The following is a 25,406-nucleotide window of genomic DNA, read 5'->3' on the forward strand; positions in this document are numbered from 1 at the left end:
TCTTTAAGTTTAAAAATAAAACGTATATGTTCTTTTTATAACTATGATAACATATATAAACTTGCAATTAAATCCAAAAATATGAATTTAAAGTTTCTTTTTTTTTTTTTTGGTTAACCGTACAACTGTTATAATATAAACTCATAACTCAAATCCAAAGCAAAAACTTGTGTGAAACGATCTCACATGTCGTATTTTGTGAGACGTGTCTCTTATTTGGATCATCTATGAAAAATTATTATTTTTTATAATAAGAGTATAACTTTTTATTGTGAATATTTGTAAGATTAACTGTTTACAAATAAATATTGAAGAGACCTACTCCAAATCCGATAAATCAACCAAAAACCCTGAATATTATTAATTATATTAATAATAAAAAGATCAGATATCAACAACAACCGACCTTAGCTCAGTTGGTAGAGCGGAGGACTGTAGTTGTCAATGGCAATCCTTAGGTCGCTGGTTCGAATCCGGCAGGTCGGATTTTAGGTTTTATATTTTTTGTTTGGGCTTTTAAAAAAGCCCATTAAAATGAAGCCCACGCAGTGTTAGATCCAGGCATCCAGCACTAGCAGAATTTTCACAATTTTTTTTTCGAGTCTTGGAGGGATTGTTAGTTGTCATGATTGATCACGAATCCTAAATATCACTTCAAATTTAGGATCTTGGTGTCAGATGACCTATAAGCGATCGGAATTTTCACGATTTTTTTTGCGAAAAACACGAGTAATAATATAAGCATGTATATGATAGACATGCCGCATATGTTCAAATACATTTGGGTTGGTTTATTTCCATATAAATTGTGGAACATAAAAATAAATGCCGACTTCTCCAACATTATAAAGGAAAATATATGTGAAGATTAATTTTCTGATTCAAAGAAATTCTCAATAACTCTGCATTGCTCACATCTTCTTGCATAAGCAAATTAAAAAGCACATGATATTTTGTAAAACAAACAATCGAGATCTCATCCTATTTAGATTATGACAGAAAATACACCCAAATTTCATATTCTTCACGCAAATTACAGATAAATAATGTTGAAATCTACAGAGAGGAGTGAAACATCACAACGACTTTATTACAAAGGTCGATCGAACACCTTCACAATCCGACGGCACACTGAAGCAAAGAATGGCTTGAACCAAACATAATAACACTGAGCGTTTACGTCAAATCGTTAAGCATACAAGACTTGACAGTGCTGCCGCCAGTATTTTTCGAATTCGATGCCTAAAAGGGTTGGTTTCTGGCATTTGAAACACCTGTAGCCTACCATCTTGCATCTCCATTAACTATAATTATGTACGAAAGACTCCATTTAGAAGCGTACGACAATGCATGAGATATCATCTTTACTCTCTCTGTTCAATGCTTCTGTGGCTAATTGCTTGGCTGCCTTCTGTGGATCCTTGATCTTCTTTGCTACATCTACGGCTTCTTGATTCGACATCACCTGGAAATGGATTGAATATGAGTCCTAGGATTGATAAAGCTAAAGTTTGGAAGAGGAGAATAGACTCGAGGGGTGGAGGATAAGACCTTCCACAAGCCATCGCTGGCAAGAATAAGGAGATCAGTTTCGTTATCAATATCAGCATTGGTGACATCTGGATCGGATCGTAGGTGCAATTTTATGTTCTTGTCTCCAAACGCACGTGAAACTGCTAACTGCCCGTCCACTCTAGCAACATCTCCTGTTACAAAATGTTATCAGTACAAGTTTCGTGACTATATCTACGGTGACGGCATCCAACTTTCAAGACAATCCACACCAGTGACATGGAGCAAAAAGAAATGGAACACGCCCAACAAGATCTGTAAAATTCTGCTGAAACCCAATAATAAATTTTCTTCACAAGGAAATTTAAATTTCGGGGAAACCAGAACATAGTTCTACATGTACTCGTTGAAATAAGAAATTAGGTAGGAAAATCGAAGGTTTGGAGAACTGATGGAAATGAAAATTTTCAAATCAAGATTTGCTTTCCAATATCCTTCTTTCCCCTTCTTTCCACTCCATTAGCACGATGGAGAAATAGATAACCAGCCAACAAAAAAGTAATGTATAATATAAACCATTTCTTCTTTCAAGTCGTAGGTAACCAGTAGTACCAGGTATGTTAGAGACAAATCCGCCTCTGTTCTCTATGTCGTCCCTCTCCGTGTTCGGCTCGTGATCAATACTCATCTGTATAGCTTGTCCCCTCCTGGAAAGCACTGCTCGTGAATCTCCAACATTGGCCACCCAAAGCCGTCTGCAGTCGATAAGAATCGCATTGACAGCAGTGGACCCACCTCTACCCAGCTCGGGATTGTGTGAGAGAATCGCCTGATCCGTTCTCTCATATGCTTTTGCTACAGACCTGCTAGGGTCAACCCAAAACTCCTCCTGGAATCATTCAAGAATGTGGAAGTACAACCATTAACCGCGTCTTATACAGCTGGGTAAGTTGATGAGAACCAACTATTTAAGACATCAGTATAGATACAACAGTTGGAAACCGAATGCAAGGTCCACAGAACAGGCACCTCTCAAACTAAGAATGTCACACGCCCACCAGGCAAGCTCAACTCGAGCATGGCTGAATCAAGCTTTTTTAAAATCGAGTTTTCAGCAAAGTCGAGCCCAAGTAATACTTATTTCTATGGATAGCAATACCAATCACTCCATAAATTATTCAAACAAGGAACTAACCTGCTTTAAAATATTGGGAAACAAATGCTTCTGTAAGTATGCTGGCACACTATCTCCCAGATGGCCATCATAAATAGCAAATAAACCGAGCTCACGACCTTGAAACTGTACAAATTTAGCCACATGGTAATCCTCCATGGGATGATTTGCCTTCCCTTTTACTAAACAGAATCCATACTTCGCATGCCCAACATTGCTTCTTCCCTTGCCCGAGCCATATTTAGAACCCTGTTGAATAGAGAAAAAAGAACCGCTTCAAAGTTTTTACAGAAATGAGAGAAAATCATTCATTCTTCGGACTGAAATAACATAAAATATAATAGCTAAAGGGGATTAAAAAGAACAGAAAGAAAATGCAAGTTTAATCTAGAGAGTAGTATCTTGTGTAACGGTCTAGCGAATCTTTATCTGTGAGACCGGTCAACCATACCGATATTCACAATAAAAAATAACACTCTTTTAGCGTAAAAAGTTATATTTTTTCATGGACGACCCACCCAAATAATACATTACAAGTATGATCGAAGATTCCATAACAAACTAGTATGACCGAAAACAAGACATACATGATAGGAGGCAATCCCACAAAATTAAATATTAAAATGCAAAATTAAGTAATTTCTCATCCGACTCCACATCATGCAAGCACCCAAAAGCCGATTAAATGAATCTCAAAAGTACAAATGAACACAATAAACCTTAAAAACATACAGCAGAGAAAAAAGGCCTTACCTGTGAGTTGAAACAGCAGAAAATATCCATATCAAAGAACACCTCGACCTTCCCCTATCAAGACCAAATCTCTACCATGTAATGACACCGCAGAAAATCCACAACCTGCGAGATGTTTAAAGAAATTTTGATCCATAATCACACCCCCCCCCCCCCCCCCCCAACCAAATAAAGGAAAAAAATAATAATAATCAAGAATCCACATATACCGTTCAGGAATCAAGACAACAACATGGGAATTCCATAACATAGATTCTACTCACCGATCCGGCTCTCTCCAAACCAAGAAAACAAAGTATGCGGAAACTGAATAAATGAATCCAAGAATCACGCTAAACTATATCCTCCAAGAAAATCCTCCGATGAATACAATAAATAAATTTACACAAAGAAGCTCTTAAGAGAACTGATAAATTCAAGAACAGAACTGATAAAAGAGTTTTCAACGAAAAATGGGTCCTAAATTAGCTGGTGTGAAAGCAAAAATGGCTGCCCAGCGGCCCCAGTTTTGGGCTTTGGTCTTCCCCCACGTTGACTTTGTCCTATTCAGTTCTTGTTCAATATTAGCAAAACATGAGTTACAGGGACACTGTTTTGAGTTTATAACTATTATTTTTGATATTATAATTTCAAGAAGAGAATTGACTCATAGTTTTTTCCAATTCAAAGTTCAAAGGTTTGGCCTTTTTGTAGCCTGGCCCTACCTACTTCAGAGCATATCATAAATTTTTTCATATAAATGATATGTCAAAATGGTTTTTGTATAATTGTATCTTTCTTTTTGCTTTTTGGAAGCATAGCTCTTTTTGCTCATATTTTAAAAAACTTAATTCAGATCTGCGCGAAATTAATTTTGTAGATTTCGACATTTACAAGTAGAGTTTGGTTTCATTGTGGAAATATATTTTTCCTGTTTTCTTTTTTTTAAAGCTTATTTTCCTATTTTCTAAAATGAAATCATGTACGTTGCCATATCAATCATGGCTTGTTTCCCATTATATATTTTTTTTCATTTTCACAATTTTCAACATATCATTAGTTGATTTTATAATTTCATCATATTTTAAAGCATTTCCTTGCCTTGCTCACCATGATTCTCACAAATATCAATTCAAGTGTACCTCACTTCAACTTTTAAAAATACTTCCGAATATATAATTGTCAGGTTCACGAAACATTAAAAAAATGAGAGCAAAAAATAATATTTTAAGATACATGCCATGAATTAATCAACAAACATCACAATAATGGATATATTGAATCTCTCTCATTCGGAAAAACAAAAGGAATCAAATATGAACTCAGAACAAAGCAAGAAGCACGGTTATCTTGAGTAGGGTGAGCAACACGACGGAGGATCTGGCCGTGGACCAACCCGAGCTTGCGGGAACTGGCGTTGGAGAAACATCATTTGCTCCAAGACTGCTACCGAAACTAGGAGACAACGGCGATGCCGACGGAGAAAGAGAAAGAGCTGTGACAGAAGGTTTAGATAAGAGCTTGTTCATGAGCAATATATATCTGTGTGTGTGTGTGTGTGTAATGATGGATAAGAAGAAACCCGAAAAGGGATTTCATCGACATGGTGTATACCTGGAGCAGCAGCACCACTGGCAGTGTCGTTGCTCACTGTGGATCGGAAGACAAGAAAATATCAAGTGGCAAGCAAGAGACTGTTGTTTTTTTAACTCGTGAAGAAGAATATAATGCATGCATGAATCTCTGGCTACATAAACAGATCGATAGAAACTACATAGGACCCCGATTTTAAGTGATGAAATGAATATTATACCGAGATATTTGGAATTGGCTGAAGATTTTATATTGTGATTTTGAAGGACCCGGATCCCCTACAGTGCACAGCATGTTGTTGTGCACTTACATGGAAATTTTTTTATTTTTTTAAAATTTTTCTTCTTTTTTTTCACTTTTTTCCCTTTCTTTATCTCTTTTATTTTCCCTCTGTTTTCCTCCAAATGTATGAATTATTTATTTTTGATGAAAATGTGATGTTGAATTAATAATTTTACAATTAAAAATTACAATTTTAAATTTTTACATGTGAAAAACCGTATCATTTTTTTCGAATTTGATGAGTACTATTAATTTTTTTTTCAATGAACAAAATTTTTAACAATATAAAACTATTAATATGTTAATACTTAAATTAAAATTTAAAATATTTCCATCATACAATATCAAAAACTAAAATTCAACATAAATAATTCATACATTTGGAGGAAAATAGAGAGAAAATAAAAGAGATAAACAAAGGGAAAAAAGTGATTGAAGGGTACTTCATGTTTTTTTTATTCTTTAGCGACGGACGTTGAAATATGTACGAAGCTGAGTTACTTCGATACAAAAATACATGTAAATTTCTATGCAAATTAAAATACACTGAATTCTTGAGAAGGTGATGAAACTTACGGCCACAATTACCGACAGAGGGAGCAGAGACGTGACAAGCATCAGGTAAGGTGAACGCCTTTTTCACATCAAGAGTCACCCCAAGCTGTGCGCTGTTTCTGAACGTCTCGCACAGACAATCAGCGTCTGTCTTGAGCACCATTTTTAGCCCAGAACAGCATGTTCCCTCCGGCTTCTTCAGGGTGCTTCCGGCCATCACGAAGGATAAACAGTCGGCCATGTTCAACACCAAACTCGTGCAGTCCACAGCAGGCGGCGGTGCCGTCTGTGCCTCGGAACAGACTACGGAGAATAGTACTGCGAACAGCGACATCATGCAGAAGAAGGGAACGCTGCTGCTTGCTGCCATTCTTGATTTGAGTATGCGAGAAAATGGAAGTTGAATTAAATGTGAAAGGAAAGTAGCCAAATCGTGTGATTTGCGTGCAATTTATGTGTGGATTTCTTGTCAAAAATGCATAAAATTTTCAAATTTATAGAGAGAATAAAAGTTACACATGCATGTCATTTGGACTAATTATTTAGCTGCATGAAGTGGGAATATTTCATGAGCACCATAATTGCATGTGCCATCTCTCCAATACCCCAAGATCAGATATTGAATTTGAGAAGGGAATCAAAAAAAATTTATAAATCAATTCATAAATGGCACTTTTTAAAAAAGTACTTCATATTTATCTCTTATTCGAGACATGCTTAGACCTAGGCAAGATAAGATATGTTTTTCTCCATTCTTATCAATAATTATATATAAAGTTTTAGTTTTAAAAAGAGTATCTGCGCATTGCTCTTTGACTGTCACTTTTAAGATGTGAAAAAAGTTGAACGTGGAGGGAATGAGTGTGCGGCAAATGATTAGTAGGCCTCACCCCCATCACACTTGATGGATTTGAGGCAATTGGTTTTTAACTTTTCAAAAGGAAAGTAAAGCTTTCAAATTGGTTCATTTTATGGGAACGTGACCTGTTAGGGTAATATCTAATCATGTACTCAAGAATTCATCTCTCATTAACATATGCGTAATATTAATGTGACAGTGTCGAGAACACGTGGCAACAGACGGTTCATCAGAATTAAGTTTATGATATTATTCTTATGGTAGCTAGCTCGAATTCATATCAAAATATCGATATATATGACGTTGATTAATGATTTGTTTTATTTCAACTTCGTTATTATTAGACTTTGACGATAACTTTGTTAGTTCACATGTAATACATATGCTTTTGTGGGATAATGATGACAATGCTTATTAATCAATATTGCAAAATTAAGATTGATGAAAAGTGCAAATGCAAGATTTCTACTTTCTTGCCTTGCCAATTTTTTTTTTTTTTTGAGTGAGTCTCATATGAGACCGTCTCACGATCATAATACGTGAGACGGGTCAACCCTAGTCATATTCACAATAAAAAATAATAGTCTTAGCATGAAAAGTAATATTTTTTCATGGGTGACCAAAATAAGAGATCTGTCTCACAAATACTACCCGTGAGACCGTCTCACACAAGTTTTTGTCTTTTTTTTATAGTTGTATTTTTTAAGTATGCAATATAATTTATGAGGTCATATCACAGCACCACTTATTAGTAAGAGTCATTTGTAAGAATCTATTGTTTTTTTTTTTTGAAAAAATAGATCTTTTTTCACCTTTATACATAATTATGAGGTCATATTGCATAATCTATTTTTTTAAAAAAAAAAATTTAAAAATTTGTTCATTTCTGTTACTGCAAATCATCCTTATTGGTAAGGTCATTTGTAAGTTTTAAAGAAGAGAAATTAAAGGACAATCATCTTAAGAATATAGGGCAAGCATATGTCATGATTTGCGAAGATGTGATGGGAAGCATGAAGCGTATCTCAAGTAGATGAAATTATGAGGTTAAACGCGTGTATTTGGTGAAGAGCCCCGGAAGCACGCTTTGTCCATCAACTTTCGGTTGCTTTAGCCCATCACCATAAGTGGACTTCTGTGTTTCATAAAGTGTTTTACTTTCCACATTTTATATATTAATTAGCTTTTGGATCCATGAATTTCATGAATTTTAAATGCATTTTTATTGTTTAGATAAGTAAGAATGTAAAATTTTGAATTCATTAATTAAATGTTTTTGTAATATTTTATGTTAATTAAGATGTATTTCAAGTTCAATCAATTATAATGTTATTTTAAATTCATTCTACTTTGTAATAATAACGTGTAACAAATAATATATATAGTTAAGATTTGATATATTATCTCATTGTAATTAAACTATAATCGAAATCTATTGATTTTAAATTCATCTCTACTTCATATATATATGAAACAAATACATTTAACTTTCTTTAAACTTTTAATAATTTAGTTTTTTTTTTTATAAAACATAATCACAATTTCACTATGATAGATCTAAGACTTCTGTTACATAATAAATCACATCTTATGCTAAACCTATTAGATTTAGACTGAAAATGTTTCTCTCCATATCTCAATGTTATTAGATCATGTGGATCTATCACATATTTAAAAAAGTTGACATATACGTTAATGATCTAAAGACTAATATATAACGATATTATTGGAGAAGAAATATTCGAGACATGATATAAAATAATCTCATATTGTGTGACAAAAGATTTCATTGTTGATCATAAGTTTAAAAAATAGATCTTGATCTTAAATTTTCAATTTTTTTAAAAAATGAAATCACATAAGTTTGAGACATTTTTTAGGATCAATAATATTCCCAGTTTGAAAATATTTGTGGAATTTGATTGGTGTGGGTGGCAAAAAGCAATCCCCAAAGAGAGAAGGAAGAATGGTCAGGTCCACTACTTCATAGGTCGGATGAAACAATAGTTGTTCATCTCATGTGATTGGTCAGATATCTATCCTCTATCCTAGTTGGCTGCTCTTGCCACGCTTCTTTTGATTTCCCTCTGCAGATAACATCCCTTTAAGTCTTCACTCCATTCTTGAATCTTTATTTCTCCACCGCACACCAAACCTAGAGGAGGAGGAGATCAGAGACAGAAATGACTTCTACTTCAGCAGCATTGGTTAATGGCTTAGGATCTACCTTCCTCACCGGTGGCAAGAAAAGCCAGGCCTTGTTTTCTGCTCCCGTATCCGCCAGAGTTGGCGGCGGTGCTGTGGCAGCTCCCAAGAGGCTCATTGTAGTGGCTGCAGCCCCTGCTAAGAAGTCTTGGCTCCCCGGTGTTAGAGGCGGCGGCAACTTCGTTGACCCCGAATGGCTTGATGGCTCGTAAGTGCTTTGTTTGAGATGCCACTGGTCTTATTTTGTGCTTCAGATGAAATTGATTCTTATGAATGAATTGGTTTGCAGGCTCGCTGGCGACTATGGATTCGACCCGTTGGGTCTAGGGAAGGATCCAGCATTCTTGAAATGGTACAGAGAAGCTGAGCTCATCCATGGAAGGTGGGCAATGGTGGCTGTAGTCGGCATCTTCGTTGGCCAGGCATGGAGCGGCATCCCCTGGTTCGAGGCTGGAGCCGCCCCTGGCGCGGTGGCGCCCTTCTCTTTCGGTACCCTGCTTGGTACACAGCTTCTCCTCATGGGGTGGGTTGAGAGCAAAAGATGGGTCGACTTCTTCAACCCCGAGTCCCAATCCGTCGAATGGGCGACACCATGGTCGAAAACTGCCGAGAACTTCTCCAATTCTACCGGGGAACAGGGCTACCCTGGTGGTAAATTCTTCGACCCGTTGGGCGTTGCTGGTACATTGAAGGACGGAGTCTACATCCCGGATGGCGAAAAGCTCGAAAGATTGAAGCTTGCTGAGATTAAGCATGCTAGGATCGCAATGTTGGCTATGCTGATCTTCTATTTTGAGGCAGGACAAGGGAAAACACCCCTTGGCGCACTTGGCTTGTAATTTCTTCAATCTTGCGTAATGTTATGTAAAAAGATTATGTGATGTAGAGAAAAAAAACTCATGGATTTTCTTATCATTCTTTCAGTTAATTTCCCCAAGAATTCAATCTTGGAATGAAGATTGTTCCCGCTTTAGTATTCTGTGAATTTTGTAGTTCTCTTCAAGAAAAACATGATATAGGAAGTGAGAAATAATTCACGGGAGGGATAGATCCAGAAAATCTCAGGCGAGCGGTTTTAGGGATGCCGGGAATTTTTCACAAATATATAGTTCAGTGTTGTAGAAATGATCGTCTTCCATAATGGAGAAAATAATCTACAGGCTACAGAATATCACCACATTATGATTTAGTCATAAATTCTGGGTAAACACTTCGTACGTTCAACCTCGATGATTACGGAGGGGAAAAAAACACAGAGAAATTGTGATTTTCTCTGACTGTTGGATGGGAAAAAAATTAAATGCATTCGTAATTTTAACGTCTGTGGGGATATTTTATGCATATATTGTCATTTTCCTTTATATCGTCCTTGGCAGCCATTGCCTAAGAAGATATTGGCATCTTGAATTCTACACTTCTGATTTTTTATTATCCATCTTTCGTGTTTATAATGAGTACAATGTACCTTGTTAAAATATCAAGGATGTACATGTATATTTATCAAGGAAAGTGAATCGATCCTTTCAGATATTAACCATATTGATCAAACAAAAAAGTTTTTAAAAATATTCAATTGACTTCCAAAACCATCAATTTATATTACAAAACTGACTTCGAGTTCGAGTCCAAATATATGGAACTTTATGCAACTATTCACCAAGATTAAACAAAGCTTGGAACTATTTTCCAATCAATTAGTTGTGTCTTGCATACCAGAAAGCTAGTCAGTAGTGTCCGACTAATATAGATAACTGATAACTCATATTGGCATATGCCATAAGCCAAATTTTACAAACTGCAACAACAATAAAATAAGCAGAGATTTTTTGACCAAAACAGACGTAATTAAAACACCTAAAAAAATTATCAGACTCCTACTCGAGTAAGCCTTCATGCCCTGCTTTTTGAGCATGAGGGTACAGACCTCTTTCAACAACTGACACAGTTGAAGCCATGTGGTGTTCTTAGCTGCACATTTTCTTTGTTCAATGAAATCTCATGTTTAGCATTCACCTGAGTTTACCAAGTTCTTGTTTCTTCCGCAGTGCCTTCTGACCATGGTAAATGAAAGAATCCAGTATTCCGGCAACCGTGAATACACCTGGAAAAATGACGATACAAGGAATTACGACACTGAGTTGTCTCAAGAATCAGTTAAGATACATGTCCAGGGAAATAAATCTTCATCCTTTCAAGAATCCACTAAGTATGCCCTAAGCTGGAGACTTGATGGCTTTAAGTATCAGAATTATATGATAAAAACATGAGGAAGCTATTTTTCCTCACATTTCAATGAGCTATTGAATTTAATGGATGAGGGCTAAAGTTATGCTTTTGTTAACCTCTAAAATATGTATGGAAACGGAATTTGCTTGTTCATAGGAAGTGGAGTGTATCTACAAAACACGTAAACTGATCTTAGAGGAACACAAAAAGTGCATGCGCATAGTTCGAGGAAAGAACATGTGGGGGAGAAGAGTTGCAAGCTCCATGTTCAGATCAGAAGACAAGAGATAAGGTGTACAACTGTGTTCTATAAAGAGGCCTGAGGCTATTAATACTCCTACAACTCACACAAACAGGGAGTAAACTTAAAGTTAACCAGAAAAGGTAGCTGTTGGTCAAAAGTCGTCAAACCAATTATCTCCAGATAGAGCAGAAAAGAGATGCAAATCAAGCAATAAACTGATATAAATACCTCCCATTATGGCGCAGATATGTGTTAGGAAGTGCAAGAATGATGTATGCTCTTCTGTGAAAGTAACCTGCAAAAATATACACGGTTATGATAAAGTACGTCAGTTAGTTAAAAAGTATACCATAAAGGATCTTAGTTTCAGCTATAAAAAACACCAAGAGCAACATAATTTATATTTATTAAACCCAAATATATGTGTGCTGTCTAGTCATTATGCATCAAGCTCACCGGCATAATAAATCACAAAAACAGTTTCTCAGAATGGATGAGAATACATAACCTTTCAGGGTCTACACAGTGCTTCATCCTGGGCAAGAATGGCGCATTGTACAGGAACAGAATCAAGTTTCTACAAAATAATGCCTAGATTTCTAAATAAATTTTTGTAGTTATGTAATAAAGCTTACCTTTATGGGAGACAGGTCATAGAAGAAGAAAACTCCAGGAACGGACCTGGTCAGCTCCATTTCAGTATTCTTGAAATGCTCGGTCACAGAAAACTGAATGCATACAAACAGTCCCATGACATGAAAGACATTGGCGTAAATATCGAATAAGAGTGGAATTGTTGAAAAGTTTAGTACCTGATTTGACTGAATAGTATGACCTCTAATATTAGTGTGTATGCTTGGAACCACCTGCAAAGCCCACAAGAAACTTAGACATGCAAGCTCTTAAATCCTTCAGATGGATATTACAAGCATTTGAAGTCTTGCAATTTCCAAAGCAGCAAAAGTAAAAAAATACATCCCCATTTTCTTTCCAGCACCAAATTTCGCTGAGAACGACAAGGAAGATGGATGGGAAACTAAAATGGTTTGACAAGTTACATTCACAACCAATCCCTACCACAGAACATGTAATAAATGTTCTAATAAGCATTAATTAAGGAGTGTAATGGAGAAGGGGGGTCATGAACTATGAAATGTCCAATTAATTAGAGTAAAATTGATATTATTTCATGATAGTGATTGGTTTACAATGACGCAATCATGGGTATCCTTGACCAAAATAGTCAGCAGATTTGTTCAAGGGATCAAGGTCATCAGAAATCTAAGATAGCAATTAAAATCACTTCTTGTCAACAAACATGCAAACAAAACGTTGATACATGTTTCAAGGACGTGTAAGAGCGTGTGATCTCATCGGTGGGAGTAACATATAATATAAGAGGTCGGGGTCGGGTCGAGGTCGGGTCACTGACCTTGATAAAATACTGGTACACTCCACTCGGGGTTTCTTGTAGCCACTGCACACTGAATATTCACAGAAATGATTAATGATTACAAAAAAAATATCAAGTACACAATACCTTAACAACCATCCGTATCTATAAAGGTTTTCATGGTGTTAGTGAGGGTATTCTAGGAGGGAAAAATGTTATTGTCTCTGTAGTTTTCACATCAAACGACATTTCTCCACACCAAAAGACATGCAAAAACACATGAAACAAATGACTTATCAAATATAAATTATATAAAAGTGAAAGACTATAAAACTGAGAAATTCAGGTCAAATATTAATCCCTCTTGAGCTCAATTCAAAACGCTGACGCATTGTCAAAAATTTCAAATTCTAGATAAAGGCCTGCATGTAAGTTCGATTACCCATCTAGTGGATTAACAATTCCAGGAATAGAATCTCCAAAAGTTAACTTGTTGATCTTGTGGCTTATCTGCATGGAATGCCATGAAAGCGGTAAATTGATCTGTATTATGATCAAATTTGAAAAGAAACTAAAAGCAAGTAATTCAATGTCTATGACATGGAGGTCGGAGAGGAAGAAAAGTTGAAATGAGAGCATAATAAACTAAACAAAAAAATTAGGCAGTTCCTTACATTATAATTTTCTATTTGAAAAGCGAGGAGATCTAGTAGCTGGAAGTTCGATTGGTGAAAGCTTTTACCAGGGGCAAAGTGAAAATTCCCTGCCACTTTATTAACTTCCAGAGATCCGTGAATATTGCATCCTTCACCGTGTTCCTCTTTTACTTTATCAACGAAGCCTTCTCTTTTGCACTATATACGTTAAAATAATATCATGTAATCGAAAAATGACCTCGTATGAGAAAAATAAGAGGAATCGATAAGAATATAAGAATGGTTGGGCTTTCAAGTTAGTTCCACAAATGCAACTACACATGATCATCTTTAGGTTTAGCCTCGGTTAAATCTAAACAGCATAAGGCACTTCCATATAGATAGAATATGGAGATTAGTGATCCAACGTGTTTCATCGTTTGACAGTGATAAATACAATTGATAAAAGATACTCAATCATCATATAACTTAGAGCCCAAGCGTTTGAAAAGTGAAATAACGCTCATGACAACTACATGACAGTTCTCTTGGACAGCCAATGAGAAAATCCAATGGCGAGTATTCTGGTAAATTTTATATCTTTTTTTTTTGATAGGAAACATTGGTAAATTTAATATCAATTACACTGATTTAGCATCCTGTCTGAATTAGAATCCAAAATGTCATGTTCGTCTTTTACATCACAGCATTTATTTGAAAAAAAATTGCAGTTTCCAACTTATTTAAAAAGACGAAAAAAATTGTCAATGACTCAATTAGAAAAATTTAACATCAAATCTGGTGTTCCTCCAACCTGATCAATCAAATCTGTATTTGTTATTGCCCAGCCTTTCTTTCGATATGCGTCACGAACTTCTTCACATGAATTACAACATTCATCATCCGACTGCAAAACGAAAAGAATAATAATGATAAATAAGATTTACATCTGTATAGAGTTCAGTGCACCTATGTTTACATTGCCTGGAACAGTTTTTTTTTTCAAAAAAAAGAAAAAGAAAAACAGAAACATTTTAATCAAATTTGAATCTCCTCGGTGTCTCAACAATCATCAAAAACGAAAACAGAGAACATGTATTAACTACTAAATTACATTAAGCTCTTTGGTTTGCTTTCTCACTTGATTACCAGACACGCTGAAACGTAAAAATGTAATTATTTCCCTATCAGAAAGTTAGTTGCCTTTTATAATAAATGATTACAATTGTTTTTTAAATGATGAGGACCCAAAAGTTTTATGTCGGGGTTAGATTTCGTTTCTGACATCAGAGCTCCAGAATTCCGCCCAATTGTGTAATATCCTACATACAGTCCCCTGGCCAAGTAAATAACATAAATATAAAATAAACAGATCACATAGAAATACCGTTTCTGCACCAAAACATGATCCACAATATTTCTCATTGTGCTCAAGCCTACCACCATGTTTCTGCAAAGGCTTCTCGATCTGCAAAGATATAACATTATATGGAGAGAGAGAGAGAGAGAGAGAGAGAGAGAGAGAGAGAGAGAGAGAGAGAGAGAGAGAGAGAGAGAGAGAGAGAGAGCACTGTCTACTCAAAGACCTCTCGATCTTAATATATGTTTAGATAACACAAGTAGAGGCTAAGCGAACAGGACAAATGCAAAGATTCCGGATGCCTCTGTAAAACATTTGAAGTTCTAACAACATTGTTATGGTGAAGCTTTCACAGAAATTCTTATGAGTGGAAAAAAAAAGCTAAGTAGTCCGATAAAATACTTCTACATTCCACTGGATGAGAAAATAGTTACTTCTGATGCCCCTCCGAAATGATAATTGGCATAAAATTGCAGAGTCAATTATTTTCTGACTAGCTGGATGAGAAATTAGTTGTCTTCAATCCCCCTCGGGATGATAATTGGCATGTAGCCACAAGGCTTACAAGTCAACATTCAGTGCAGGACGCACCAATTATGCCGAGTTAAATGACATTCATAATTCCTCCCCATGGTAAATAACATGTACAGGACTCTAATCCATCAACTGATACAAAAACCATGACAGGCTAAATAAATCATAACACAAGGAATTACGAGCACACCGAAGAAAAAAAGTGCTATAAAAGAGAGAAACGAGATCGTGACTTGGATCAATGAAGGATGCATTTTATGTTTTCACTAACCTGTGGTGCACCAATGCCATCTTGTCTCACCCCTACCACATTGCCATGAGAATCAATTCTTTTCTTGAAAATATCGTGTCTCTGCAGTTTCAGTGAAGCACATTATGCAACCAATATATGGAAATAACAGGGAGCTGGCAGGAGGTTAGCAGAAATGTTTTTAGATTAAAATAAAAGCCAAGAAAGTTAGCTTGACACTATAAAGTATAAACAAGATACACAGACAGTGAAAACAAACTGGAAAGAACCATACGCATACATACTATGTCTAGATGTCGCTCCCCACTGATATCCATGGCATCGACACTCAGCAATGTACATGGAATGGCAGGAAAAGTGACATCGAACTGCAGTTAGATTAAGCAGCACGTCAATAAATATTTTAGATAGGTATGAAGCTAATGTCCATGGCTTAAATAAAGGGAAGGAGTGGTATAAAGTCAATAAATAACTCAAGTCTTTTAGTTCCATAACAGAGTAATAGAAAAATCTTAAGGTGACTTAACTACCTCGTAGCACTTAAATAGACAAAATTATGCTACAAGTACAGAAATAAACTCAAGAATACTGTTCAATTTTGGGGATTAAGTTTCTATAATGTTAGCCATTACACGGTTATCTTACATTAATATGCAATTTTCCTCCTCTAGATGTGTCAACTACTAGCTTTGTATTTGTAACCGTGTGAAGGTACAATCCTGCAATAAGAAGCCAATAGATATGCTGTATACGTGAGAGTATAGAAGCAACAATGAAATTTTTGAAAGAATTGATTCCAAGCTTGCGAGTAAGGTAAGTGGATTCTGTAAGAAATATGCACGATAGTATGATCTCGGTATTATGCAAACACAAACCATAGAAAGCTCATATGCATGAAAAGCCAATCAGAAAATTTATGGGTTTTCCACGAGCAATGATTAGCAAAATTCGAAGGTAAAAAATGTTACAAAAAAGCATAGCACAAGAATCTTCATGAATTATGGTAGTTTACAACGAAGAGTCATTTTTAGATCGTATTTTTCTTAACCAATAAAGATCTCTTAATATGCCTTCTTATGAAAAAATAAATTAATGTCTTGCCCTGTCCGCATATTGGTGTAGCTCAAACAGAATCAAATGACTGGTAAATCCACACGATATTTGATTCCACACTCCAGAGTCACATGGATCGCAAAGATCATTATCATGGATTACCAAAAAAGTCACACTCCAGAGTCACATTGACCTAAATAGCATTTTATGCGCTACCAAGAGCCAGAAACACCTCGTCCCATCAAGCTAATAAACAAGTTAATCACTTTGTATTAGAAGTAGCCAGCCAAACTTCATGGCGTCTATCATCATATAACTCATATGTTTATTACCCAACTACTAAAGAGCTGTCTAAATTGCTATCTGTTCGAGTCACTCCCCAAATAATTTCAGTTGCACTGTACACCGCCCCATTGCTAGTTTTAAAAGCAAACAATGGATTTAGCATCTTCATTCACAGACTTAATTTAGCTGCACTGGAATAGGTTGGACACATGGAGACCCTGAAATAGATGGAATGGGTAACAACCTATAATTAAGCACTGATAATAAGATAAAATTATACAACCCAAACACGTCTGTGTCAACTCAATACAAATTGACATCTTACAAAATAAAAGAAAATGGTAAGTATATACAGTAACTTAAAACTAGCATCTCCTACTTCTTGTAAAGTAATTTTATGGGTCGAGTACACGAGTTTTCTTGCTAAAATTAAGAAAAATAAAAGGTATCTACTTCATAGCTAACAATTTCTAAACACATACCAGTCACCCCAAATCCCTTTTTTCCATAAAATTAACCCTGGCTTCTCCCACTCCACGCTTCATTTAAATGCCTTCCACCACCACCCAACAAAATTGAATATACACCAAGAAACTGAACAGTAAAACATAATACGACCGCAACCCAGAAATATTCAAAACTTGGAAGCTCAAACATCAACAGGATGAAAGAAACAGAAATAAAATAAGAAAAGTTCGAGAAGACATACTGAATTCAGAAACAAAAAGTACGAGGATGATGATAGATGAGACGAGTGTGATAACACCACCGGAGAGCGTGCGGCTAAAGAAATCCTCATTGATTTTCGGGTACGCATCCAAATTCCGCAGCTTGCCGTACACCTTATCCATGTATACGAGATACACAAAATATACTCCGCAAAACCAACAATTATAACTTCAGGCGCATGAATTTGGGATCAAACTCGAAGCTCCCCAGGCGGGTCTCTATCTTTTCCTGTAACAGGGGATGATATGATAGTTGTACCCCGAGGTCACCGTACAAGGCGGACGGCAGAGGAGAGGGCGACCTTTGACTACGATTGAGTTGTGTTGAATCTCGTTCACCTAGAATCAAGGCAACCCCCTTCGGTTTTTACGAAAATACTGTGGTGGATATTTAGGCAAAATAAAGTGGAAATTTGATTAATTGCTATATAAATTGTTACTTCTTTGTTTTCGGTTCGATATTGTTAATAAATTTGGTTTACGTTCAATGACAAAAAAGACGTTCTCATATATTATATTTTGTGAGACAAATATTTTATTTGGGTCATCTATGAAAAATATTATTTTTTATGCTAAGAGTATTACTTTTTATTGTAAATATCGGTGAGTTGATCTGTCTCACAGATAAAGATTCGTGAGATCGTCTCACATGACACCACTCTACGTCCATTATGTTAGATACTTGATTTTTTTTACCCAATTTTCAACGGGTAACATTTTTTCTTTGTGACATCTAAATTTTGAAATACAATTTTGCGATATCATATATTGTAGAATTTAATGTCCATACCAACTTCTATAATTTTATTGAATGGAAAGTGAATACCTCTTCTCTCTTATATTCATCCACATATATGTGAAGGGAGAAAATTATATGTTTTTCTTAAACAAATCCCTAAATTTATGAGATAAGATATGTATTTTGCAAGAAATGCATATTCGAGCTGCGTCTCATTTTCATCTAAGAAATGATCCAATAATACAAACATAAAATAAAAGGCAACAAGTATCTAGTAAGTAAGAACTTCAGATTTTTATTATCTTTTTCAGTTTCTTTCTTGTAAACTTCGAGCAACCAATTTTTCTTTCAAGGAATGAATCATAGTTATCGACTTACGACATATTAAGTTATCTTCTCATATGAAAAAACCATACTTACCACTCTGTCGTAGAAAAATAATAGGTTTCACCGAACAAATTAGGTTTACACTATAAATATCAAAGCACGAGAAATCTATAAAATCAAATTATTGAAAAAACATGACATTCACCCTCCAATTTCAGCAGCGATGGATTCTTCGACCTGAATTATCACTTGTCCAAAAACCATCGATTGTGCTCTTTTCCACATTTACATTAGGATATTCATTCTTCAGATACATATGATATCATAATCTATGGTAAGAGAACTTTTCTTCTTCTTATAAATTTAGAGATTTGTTGAAAGAAAAGTAGAGTTTTGCTTCTTCCAAATAAAAGTTGATACCGATTGATATGGGAGGTAAAATATGATGTTTATGTTAAATTATATATTATGTGCGATGTGACAGACTTACAATACAAAATTTTCATGTCAATAAGGAAAAATGTCAATTCAACAGTCGTGATGGAAATTGAGAAAATAATTGACCAAATATCTAAATAATGGAAAGATAACGAATGCAAACCAAATGTGGCAAAGATAAGGGACCAAAAATTAGAAGTGGCGAACTTATAGGACTGAATTTATCATTTTTTCCCGAATAAATGTAAATTTTCTGCTTTTAATTTTTAAAAATGACTCAAAATGTAAATAATATATATATTTTTTTAAAATATCATAATATAAAAAATTAAATAATATAAGTTTAGGTATCGATTCTGCATGGTTTTGTTCATAATTTATACATTTTCGTCTCTCATGTGTTTCGGTTAATTTGTAGCAGATGTACTTGATCAAAAAAAAGAAAAAAATTGGTTAAATTGAGAGCAGACCGAGCTAAGGAGGACATTTTTTCCCGTCCTAGTACGTAATATAGAAAGCAAATCACGAGTTGCGAGGAGACTGTCCTAGGGCGGAGAAAACCGACCGTCCCAACGTGCCATAATGAAGGAAAAAAATATTTTATTTGCGAGCAACTTGCGCTAGGCGGGTATTTTGCCCAGCACACCTCAATATGAAAATTATCATATACGGATTTTCTACTATTTCGGAGTGATCTTGGTCTTTTGCTATATATATGTGATGCGATCCTGGATGAAATGGGTGTGAAGCCGGCGTCGGGAGCCTTCCACCGGATTGCTATCAATATAATTGATGGGAATAGAGAGCAATGAGATATATCTCCGTAATATGGCTTTCAGCCTGTAACCTGCCACACAATGAAAGGAACTCGGGACATGGGCGCCGGAGGGGTGTCCGGCGTGACCACTCCGATGCTTAATGTCAGCAGGTGGACTCCAGCAATAAAAACCAATGTAGCCAAGTGGATGGCTGGTGTGATGGTTGAATGAATGAATGAATCCCCGTTCAAATGTTAAGATAAGAAAACCTGGTATTATAATATGAGGAGTAATCGATGACCTCGTTCTCCGTGCTACCTAGCTACTAATTATAGTAGGACGGCTGAGCACACCCTATATTCTGACATGTCAACTCATCGGCACGGTGTCAGAGATGGGACAGTCGCCCACATCCTATTCTGCTAGTATACTCGAGTGCGGTGCTCATATCGAAGTGGCCGGGTAGAATGCCTCCCTGGAGATTTATACAAGAGCCCGGGCCTATGACTGCCCGGAGAGTCGAGCATGGGCTTGCACCTGCCCGGCTCCAGAAGAATCCACCTGCAGACTTACTCGGATTTGGGAATCCATTTGATATTCCGGGTCATCCATGACCCGGGCTCTTACAAGGGTATCATCACACATCCCTTAAATAGTCGGGCTAGAGTCATACTCGCTGTCCCGATCAGTCATGCTTGGATTCCCAAAGAGATAATCAATCTTGTTCTATAAAAGCATCGGGGGCTTCATGTCTCCTAGAAATGAGAAGAAATGCCGGAGTATCGTGCCTCATGGACTTGAGATAAGATGCCGAGGCCTTTTGTCTCTCGGACTTACTGAATAACCAAGGTGCGGAGCCTTGGGCCGGGGAGCAGGTCCCGGGACTTGGAATGGTCGAGGTGCGGAGCCCCGAGCCAGGGTACGGATCCCTGGACTTAATAGATAACCAGGGTGCGGAGCCCTGGCCTTCATAAATGGTCGAGGTACGGAGCTCCGAGCCAGGTTTGAGAACCCTGGGCTTATAAATAACCAAGGCGCGGAGCCTTGGGCCGGGGAGCATGTCCCGAGACTTGGGAATGGTCGAGGTGCGGAGCCCCGAGCCAGGTTTGAGAACCCTGGGCTTATAAATAACCAAGGCGCAGAGCCTGGGCTTCATGAATGGTCGAGGTACGGAGCCCCGAGCCAGGGTACGGATCCCTGGACTTAATAGATAACCAGGGTGCGGAGCCCTGACCTTCATAAATGGTCGAGGTACGGAGCCCCGAGCCAGGGTACGGATCCCTGGACTTAATAGATAACCAGGGTGCGGAGCCCTGACCTTCATCAATGGTCGAGGTACGAAGCCCCGAGCCAGGTTTGAGAACCCTGGGCTTATAAATAACCAAGGCGCGGAGCCTGGGCCTTCATGAATGGTCGAGGTACGGAGCCCCGAGCCAGGGTACGGATCCCTGGACTTAATAGATAACCAGGGTGCGGAGCCCTGGCCTTCATAAATGGTCGAGGTACGGAGCCCCGAGCCAGGGTACGGATCCCTGGACTTAATAGATAACCAGGGTGCGGAGCCCTGGCCTTCATAAATGGTCGAGGTACGGAGCCCCGAGCCAGGGTACGGATCTCTGGACTTAATATAATATGCCGAGGCCTCATACCTCCCAGACTTAAGATATAGTGCCGGGTCCTCCTATCTCCTGGACTTAAAAGATTTTGTTTCTCCTGCTATATTAGTTTTATTAAAAACCAAATCACTAACCTGGAAATACTGAATCCGAATTCATTTTCGGTAGAGTGAAATTCTCTAGTTGAGCTAGACTACAGCTGTATGCTACTGAGTACATAGCAAATACTCTTCCACGTCAATCCGGAATAGCTGCTGAGCTTCGAGCTCATATAAAATCCACATATAAGATCTGAATGCCGAGCTGGTCGGACTTCTATGTTTGCCAAGGAGAGTTGGGCTTACTGTGGTGCCGAGCAAGGTCGGACTTGCTTCGAATGGAAACCATATCTACGTCTTGAGCTCAAGTTCCCACAGACGGCGCCAATGATGCGATCCTGGTGAAATGGGTGAGCCGGGTCGGGAGCTCCACCGGATCTGCTATCAATATAATGATGGGAATAAGAGCAATGAGATATATCTCCGTAATATGGCTTCAGCTGTAACCTGCACACAATGAAAGGAACTCGTGAATGGGCGCCGGAGGGGTGTCCGGCGTGACCACTCCGATGCTTAAGTCAGCAGGGTACTCAAGCAATAAAACCAATGTAGCCAAGTGATGGCTGTGTGATTGGTGTGAATGAATGAATGAATCCCCTTCAAATGTAAAGAGAAAACCTGGTATTTATAATATGAGGAGTAATGATGACCTCGTTCTCCGTGCTACCTAGCTACTAATTATAGTAGGACGGCTGAGCACACCCTATATTCTGACATGTCAACTCATCGGCACGGTGTCAGAGATGGGACAGTCGCCCACATCCTATTCTGCTAGTATACTCGAGTGCGGTGCTCATATCGAAGTGGCCGGGTAGAATGCCTCCCTGGAGATTTATACAAGAGCCCGGGCCTATGACTGCCCGGAGAGTCGAGCATGGGCTTGCACCTGCCCGGCTCCAGAAGAATCCACCTGCAGACTTACTCGGATTTGGGAATCCATTTGATATTCCGGGTCATCCATGACCCGGGCTCTTACAAGGGTATCAATATGGAAGCCCCAATACCAAAAAAAAAAAAAAAAAAAAGATCATCGAATTGGAGACAAGAAGTAGTCGCAAGTCAGGAGAATAATGAGATCAAACAAGAACTTCACAAGCGTTTTTCTTCTTTTCTCTTCTATATTTGATGGGATTAAGGGGATCTTATTCCCAAACGTCTATGTTTTGATTTCTTTTTTAAGGTTGAATTTGGTTTTTAAGCATACTTGATTTTGTTATTGTACTTTTATTTTATATTAGGAGCGTGATCAACTTCGAATTAATTTTATATGTTATAATAAACATCGAAAGGATATTTTATAACAATATATATAACATAATTAATCGATCTACAACTTTCATATACATATGAGATTTGGTTGTCGATACATAGACCGAAAATCGAAATCTATAGTATTCCTAGGTTCGTTAATGCGATTGCAATGGTTAAATAACATAAAGACACCTGATTACTGTAGGACCGAGCGTTTGCTGCTTTATCAAAAACTACAGCTGGTAGTAATGATGCAACTCAAATCTTTTAAATTATATAATAATTCAACCATCACGGTTCGATTCTTTTATCAAGTAGAAAAAATTCTTGCTACCCAACAATTATTGCATTTTGTTAATTAGATTAATATAATCTGATATAGTTCCTTATCTTTTCTTGAATGTATTGTCACACTTCTATACTGGTTATTATATGTTGTTAAAAAGGTGCTGTAGTGGAGTCTAAGGCTCAGTTAGTCGGAATCAGAGAGAGAGAGTGAGAAGCGATGTAGAAAACACAGCCCCTCAAGGCCAATCTGGTACTTCTGTGGGAACAGCCCAAGGTGCGAAACGAGTGGCAACAGTTAGCAATCCCAATGCAGAAGATGCTGCTGAGCTTCTGAGGTATGCCTCCTGATACCTCTTCTTGTGAAGATCCCAACTTAATCTGGTAGAGTGGATAGAATACACAATACAATCCTTTGACACTAACTGGTAATTTTGTAATAATGGTTTACCATCCTTTGAGGTATGCCCCCTAACCACACTATTAATGTTGCATCTGCCTCCATGATCTTTCAAAATGTTAATTTTGAAAGATTTTTAATGATTTTTTTAAATGATAGACTTTTGTGGAGTTGATGGATTTTTATTGACTTTTATGGAATCTCATAGAATTGTAAAACAATTTCATAGACTCTTATAAAAAATTTTCCAAGATTTTTGTAGACTTTTCTAAAAAATTTCATAGAATTTTGTGAATTTTGTAGTTTATAATTGTGATTTATTTTTTATTAATTTTTTAAAATAATTATTGGACATAGATAACTTCTTCAATTTTAAATTATTATTTTTATTTATGAATGTAAATGAATTTTACTTACTTAAAAGTTAAATCAATTTAATTTGTGAAAAACGACAAATGAACTATCCAATTTATTGAAATCAAAATTTCAATTCTTTATGTCAATTCAACGTATTAACGAATAATATTTTTATAAGTCCATAATAAAATTTTATTAAAAGAACACTCAAAATAATGAGTAGTCTTTTATTAAAAAAATCAAATCATTACTGACAATTTGATCAATATCGTTCTACATTCCATTGGCTATGATATCCCTCTATGCATTAGAATTTGATCGTTGTTGTTTTTGAGTATTAAATAACTGATCAAAGTCGTCACCTTCATAAACTTGTGCTGATGAAGACAATTGAGCTTCATTATCTAGTTCAATTTGAAATTTATCAAATTGACACTTCTTTGAAAGAAAATTGTATAATATAGCACAAACCAATACAAACCCTGTTAGGGGTGGGGAAAAATATCGATTTTTCTGTATATCGAGATTGCCGTAACAAAAAAATATTGAATTTACCGAATTTTAAGTATACCGAAGATTTCGCTACGGTACGATTCAATTTGAAAATTTTGGTATATACCGAAATACCGGAAAAATATACAAAAAGTTTAAAATATATAATATTTTAAAACAATAAATTATAAATTTTTTTAAAATGTAAGGTTTTTTTGGTATACCGAAAATTTTGGTATAGTATCGGTATGAATTTGCTTATACAATAATTTAAGATATATTAACTAAAAAATTAAAGAAAATAATTAAAATAAAATGTTATATAATAATTAATAAAAGAAAATTAAATTTAGTTTTTAAAAAGTACAAATAAAAAGAAAAATAAATAGATGAGAAAAGAATGAAAGTTTGTATTAAATGTACATCCAAATCTTTAGGTTGAATCAAAGACTTTTGTTGACATTTTATTGTTGTACTTTAGGATATAATTCTTGTACTTAATAGAATTCCATAGAGTTATTAAAAGTCTATTGACATTTTGAATACCTATAGACTTTTGTAGAGTTTTTAAAAGTCAAGTTTGAATAACACATGATTTTTTAAAATTCTACAAAGTTTACATTGAATATCACTAAACTTTTATGGAGCATATAAAAGTCTAGTTTGAATACCTCTAGACTTTTAAACTCCATAAAAATCATTAAAAGTCTATAATCGATACACCCCCTTAGTCTGATCAAGGACTCAAACTCAACCAACTTATTAAAAAAGAAGCCTTAGGCACCATTTGGTTCTGTTTATAGAATGATGAGTTATTTGCTGAATGATAAATCATTTGATTTTAAGGATAAGAAATAAAATAGCTTAATTAATTAGTGAAGCAAACTTACACAAAAATCTATGATTATTTAAAACAAAAATTTACGTGAGACGTTTTTACCGATAGTATTTTATAAAACGAATATCTTATTTAGATTATTTATAAAAAAATATTATTTTTTATACTAAAAAATATTATTTTTATT

General features: G+C 36.2%; 4 protein-coding genes, 1 long non-coding RNA gene and 1 other non-coding gene across 9 annotated transcripts; 2 read left to right on the top strand and 4 right to left on the bottom strand.

Annotated features, from left to right (window-relative positions):
* Nucleotides 1-401: 401 nt before the first annotated feature.
* Nucleotides 402-486, top strand: TRNAY-GUA (transfer RNA tyrosine (anticodon GUA)). The gene is given in 2 exon segments: nucleotides 402-438; nucleotides 451-486. It is a non-coding gene; the product is annotated as a tRNA-Tyr (tRNA).
* Nucleotides 487-970: 484 nt separating this feature from the next.
* On the bottom strand, nucleotides 971-4,001 carry LOC140841933 (probable protein phosphatase 2C 9). Of its 2 annotated transcripts, none has more exons than XM_073209672.1 (6): nucleotides 3,703-4,001; nucleotides 3,440-3,544; nucleotides 2,708-2,935; nucleotides 2,125-2,401; nucleotides 1,552-1,706; nucleotides 971-1,465 (listed from the first exon to the last, which is right to left on the bottom strand). In XM_073209672.1, the coding sequence occupies exons 2-6, from the start codon at nucleotides 3,467-3,469 to the stop codon at nucleotides 1,331-1,333; spliced, it is 825 nt and encodes a 274-aa protein (XP_073065773.1). In that variant the 5' UTR covers nucleotides 3,470-3,544; nucleotides 3,703-4,001; the 3' UTR covers nucleotides 971-1,330. The 2 variants fall into 2 exon arrangements, with proteins under 2 accessions (XP_073065773.1, XP_073065775.1); XM_073209674.1 differs by having other exon boundaries at nucleotides 3,649-4,001.
* A 570-nt stretch (nucleotides 4,002-4,571) lies between these two features.
* On the bottom strand, nucleotides 4,572-6,569 carry LOC140841934 (non-specific lipid transfer protein GPI-anchored 11-like). Of its 2 annotated transcripts, none has more exons than XM_073209676.1 (3): nucleotides 5,870-6,569; nucleotides 5,033-5,068; nucleotides 4,572-4,907 (listed from the first exon to the last, which is right to left on the bottom strand). In XM_073209676.1, exons 1-3 carry the CDS (start codon nucleotides 6,216-6,218, stop codon nucleotides 4,741-4,743), a joined length of 552 nt encoding a protein of 183 aa, XP_073065777.1. In that variant the 5' UTR covers nucleotides 6,219-6,569; the 3' UTR covers nucleotides 4,572-4,740. The 2 variants fall into 2 exon arrangements, with proteins under 2 accessions (XP_073065777.1, XP_073065776.1); XM_073209675.1 differs by having other exon boundaries at nucleotides 4,572-4,913.
* Nucleotides 6,570-8,830: 2,261 nt separating this feature from the next.
* Nucleotides 8,831-9,885, top strand: LOC140841936 (chlorophyll a-b binding protein CP24 10A, chloroplastic-like). The gene is made up of 2 exons (XM_073209678.1): nucleotides 8,831-9,120; nucleotides 9,202-9,885. Exons 1-2 carry the CDS (start codon nucleotides 8,891-8,893, stop codon nucleotides 9,749-9,751), a joined length of 780 nt encoding a protein of 259 aa, XP_073065779.1. The 5' UTR covers nucleotides 8,831-8,890; the 3' UTR covers nucleotides 9,752-9,885.
* A 707-nt stretch (nucleotides 9,886-10,592) lies between these two features.
* On the bottom strand, nucleotides 10,593-18,028 carry LOC140841935 (uncharacterized). Of its 2 annotated transcripts, none has more exons than XR_012120279.1 (13): nucleotides 17,602-18,028; nucleotides 16,200-16,273; nucleotides 15,839-15,922; nucleotides 15,576-15,656; nucleotides 14,798-14,878; nucleotides 14,225-14,317; nucleotides 13,450-13,629; nucleotides 13,218-13,285; nucleotides 12,815-12,866; nucleotides 12,195-12,248; nucleotides 11,891-12,110; nucleotides 11,611-11,677; nucleotides 10,593-11,013 (listed from the first exon to the last, which is right to left on the bottom strand). XR_012120279.1 is itself a non-coding variant. In XM_073209677.1 (13 exons), the coding sequence occupies exons 1-13, from the start codon at nucleotides 17,741-17,743 to the stop codon at nucleotides 10,922-10,924; spliced, it is 1,161 nt and encodes a 386-aa protein (XP_073065778.1). In that variant the 5' UTR covers nucleotides 17,744-18,028; the 3' UTR covers nucleotides 10,593-10,921. The 2 variants fall into 2 exon arrangements, 1 of the variants encoding a protein (XP_073065778.1); XM_073209677.1 differs by having other exon boundaries at nucleotides 12,018-12,110.
* LOC140841937 (uncharacterized) lies at nucleotides 16,794-17,579 on the bottom strand. Its single transcript, XR_012120280.1, has 2 exons — nucleotides 16,940-17,579; nucleotides 16,794-16,853 (listed from the first exon to the last, which is right to left on the bottom strand). It is a non-coding gene; the product is annotated as an uncharacterized lncRNA (long non-coding RNA).
* Nucleotides 18,029-25,406: the final 7,378 nt, after the last annotated feature.

This window comes from Primulina eburnea, chromosome 9 (assembly GCF_022965805.1).
Source record: "Primulina eburnea isolate SZY01 chromosome 9, ASM2296580v1, whole genome shotgun sequence".
Classification (NCBI taxonomy): Eukaryota; Viridiplantae; Streptophyta; class Magnoliopsida; order Lamiales; family Gesneriaceae; genus Primulina; species Primulina eburnea.